General features: G+C 45.9%; 1 protein-coding gene across 1 annotated transcript in view; it reads left to right on the top strand.

Moving 5' to 3' along the window:
* The window catches only part of LOC104516563 (dedicator of cytokinesis protein 5-like), a gene marked incomplete at its 5' end in the record, with an annotated part of 17024 nt that extends 14340 nt beyond the window's left edge, over nucleotides 1-2684 (top strand). Inside the window, 3 exons of the mRNA XM_010160929.1 lie at nucleotides 1393-1476; nucleotides 2268-2405; nucleotides 2514-2684. Of these exons, the coding sequence (XP_010159231.1) occupies nucleotides 1393-1476; nucleotides 2268-2405; nucleotides 2514-2684 (393 nt within the window). The remainder of the gene's footprint in view (nucleotides 1-1392; nucleotides 1477-2267; nucleotides 2406-2513) is intronic.
* Between the last annotated feature and the right edge of the window lie 687 nt (nucleotides 2685-3371).

Here is a 3371-nt window from a genome sequence, read left to right as displayed (position 1 = left end):
AGAACAGGCAAATGGGGATTTCTCTTTCCAGCAAGAGCCTTTGGAGTCTTGCAGCAAAGAGCATCTGTTTCAGGAGGCACAGCAGTATTTCCTATCCGGGTTTATTCAGTTGACTTCAGTTGGAGAGTGCACGTTCTTCCTTTTTTAGTGATGTTTAACTTAAGCTGTTCATTCCCAGTATCTAACGATGGTATTCCCGGCACTAAATAGATTGCTTATTTCCATAAACCGAATGGATGGTGCTAAAACACATTTAATTCTTCTCAGATGTGTTCCAGTCACATGAAATTAAGTGCAAAAGTTAAATGGGAGAGGGTCTGATTTATCTGGGGTCTAACTCCGCTGATTCCAGAGGAGTTGCGTACTTTGCCAAGGCTGTATTTGGCCCTAAATCTTCCCATTTTGTGAATTAAGGTTGACATAAAGTTGAGAGTTACAAAAGTGGGAAAGCAGTTAAAACTAGGAAACACAAAGTATCTGTAACCACATCTGGAAATACTCATTTCTGGTTCATATTTTCCTATTTCAGCTGACGATCAGTACAGAACATTTGGCTTTTGTGGGCGGCTAAAATGTTGAGTTTTAATTGTTTCATTGTAGCCAAAAGCCAAAGTCTGAGTTTTTAACGTGCGCTTTCTTCTTGCAATAATTAAACACTCTCAAGAAGAATCCGTGGGGACCTGCCCGGCAGTCTGCTCGCCGGCCAACCTCCCCTTGGCACCAGCCCGTTGCGGTCATAGCCCGGGCCCGTAAACACTTGTGTGCGCAGCCCAGTTCATGGGACGCAGGGCTGAGAAGTACATGAGCAGGGGCTGAAACAGATGAGAGATGTGTTTTAAAACCTAGTGAAAAATTATTAGGGATTTTGTCTAGGAAAAATCAAAATTAAGTTCTCCTGACAAGGCCTCGTGAACGAGCCCTATGTGAAGATGTTGTACTTAAGGGCTGAAGGAAACTGCAGGCGGGGCTGCCTGGTTCAGCTTCCGCAGCTGAGGTGGTGGCGTGTCATTGTGCACTGCGGGCAGTGGGGTGCTGCACGTGGAAGGGACTTTCTGAAGTGAAAACTCAGGAGGCTGGATCCACTGCTCGCATTTGAGCGACCCGTCACGTCACCTTGGTTACTCAGATCAGCACTCATGAAGTAACTTTCTTACGTATCTGTGTTTCACTGAAAAACAGGTTTTTCTTTTTTTAAACAAAAAGGTTTCTTTTCCCAGTTCTCAACCAATAAACCAGATCTTCATCCCTCGGCTTTCTGTCAGGGAGATAGCAAAATATCCTTTTAATATGAGGAGTAATGGCAATGAGTTGCTGTTGTAGTACAGGGATCTTTTGCTCAGTTGACCAGGGAAGCCACGTAGCATCTGTATCAACTTCTCTCTTTGCTTTCAGGCCTTTTTCACTGAGAAGTATCTGCAGGAGCATCCTGAAGATCAAGATAAAATTGAACTGCTCAAGCAACTAATTGCTCTGCAGGTATTGTACTGGGAAAGAGGTGTCAGCACTATGTTTGAGTGCAGATGTTTTTCCAGCATCACTGTTTTGGAGAGAGAATGCAGAGAAACAAGAATAAGAACAATCTAGATATGCATATGTTTTTTCTGTTTTAAGGAAACTGCTGTATTCTAAAATTGTGGCCTAGAATGTTCCACGTAGCTTGTGTCACTCTGAAATTTCATTTTGAACTATTTGCCAATGTGGCATGGATTTTTCCCTCATGAGTGTAACAAAATATCTGTTACTTTTTCATGAAATCATCAGACCTAATGTTTTGTCAGTCTGACCGTTGGAAGTTGTCTGTGTTGACCTGCCTAGCAATGAAAGATTGCCCTGTGTTCTCATAATGCAAACTGCAGCCCTGCAGCCCAGTTCTTATACATTTCCACACAGCAGAGCCCAGTTAGAGCTACCTCACAGTCTACGGCTTTGGGAGCTAAGTGAGACTCCAGCATTTCACATGCCATGGTTTCCAGAGCAGAATGTGGAATCCAAGTGGGTAAGAGGGAACCATTGGTATAGAAGAAGAAAGAGTTTGTGTTTCTTGGACACACGGAGCTCAAACGAACAGTCGGGTACAGTGTCACAAGTTATGAGTTGGTAGCTGAGCCTTCTTACTCTGTAACTCTGGTTTTGCCTCTGCAGTGTCAAAACACATTGATTTAAGTCCTTTGAGTGCATCTGGGATGTGTAACATACAAAGACAATTCCTTCCTGGAGCAGGAGAGCTGATCTGTCCTTCTCTAGCTTGATTTTGTTCCTTGTTTCAGATGCCACTGTTGGCAGAAGGGATTAGGATCCACGGTGAGAAGCTGACAGAACAGCTGAAGCCTCTGCATGACAGACTGACAGCCTGTTTCAAAGAGCTGAAGAAGAAGGTGGAGAAGCAGTATGGTGTGATAACCTTGGTAAGCATACCTGGTGGTCTAGTGTCTTGCCTTGAAGAAACACAACTCCCCCCTTTCCCACTTGGGTGAGTTGGTGTTATGTGATATCACAAGCGTGTTTGTCTGCAGCCTCCCTCCCTCACCGAAAGGAAGCAGAGCAGGTCGGGCTCTGTGGTGCTGCCCTATATCATGTCTTCCACACTGAGACGCCTCTCGGTCACATCTGTGGCGTCTTCTGTGGTCTCTACGTCTTCCACGTCCTCTGACAGCACGTCCTCCAGACCGGGCTCAGACGGGTGAGTCAGCAGACTTTACACGTGATTTACGAGTGGGGATAAGCCTGTGCCAGGATCAGTTGCCCTTAAAATGAGCGTTTATTCCATACACAGTAGCAATACCTTTTAAAACTTGAATGGCATTTAAAACTTGAAAGGGAGGCCAATGTTAGTATTCCTTTTTACAGATAGGGAGTTGGAAGCACGGCCAGGGATAGTTCTGGGAGTTGAAGCCAGGATTGTCTGCCTCTGGAGTCCCAGTTGTGTGTGTGATAGTGCAGAGGGAGGGAGGCAGTGTGTTTCAGATGCACGCTATTGCTGTTTCCTGGGAATGCCAGAAAACAGAGGTGTGAGATACTGCGAGGCAATTTAGTTCCACGTGGTGTGCAAAGAGGTGCAGTCACGCGGTGCTTGTACCTACCTGCGTGCAGCTGCACAGATGGCATTAAAAGGAGCTGCCGCACACGGAAACATTTCCCGATGTCCTTCTCAGTGCATCGCTTGCATCTCTGAGAACCAGGGAGCCCAGGTGACTCGCTGAAGGTCTCCCAGCAGACCCGGCGGCAGGGTTCAGTGTACCGTGCGGTAAGTGGTTCAGACTGTATCTTGTACCTAAGACACGGTACTCAGAATTGCTAGGGGCACAAATCTCCTGGAAAATTCCATGGTCATAACTTGGCTTTTCACAACAATCTCCGATGCCAACTCAGAG

Source organism: Eurypyga helias, unplaced genomic scaffold (assembly GCF_000690775.1).
Source record: "Eurypyga helias isolate BGI_N326 unplaced genomic scaffold, ASM69077v1 scaffold45891, whole genome shotgun sequence".
Classification (NCBI taxonomy): Eukaryota; Metazoa; Chordata; class Aves; order Eurypygiformes; family Eurypygidae; genus Eurypyga; species Eurypyga helias.
This window is presented reverse-complemented; position numbering and strand designations above follow the sequence as displayed.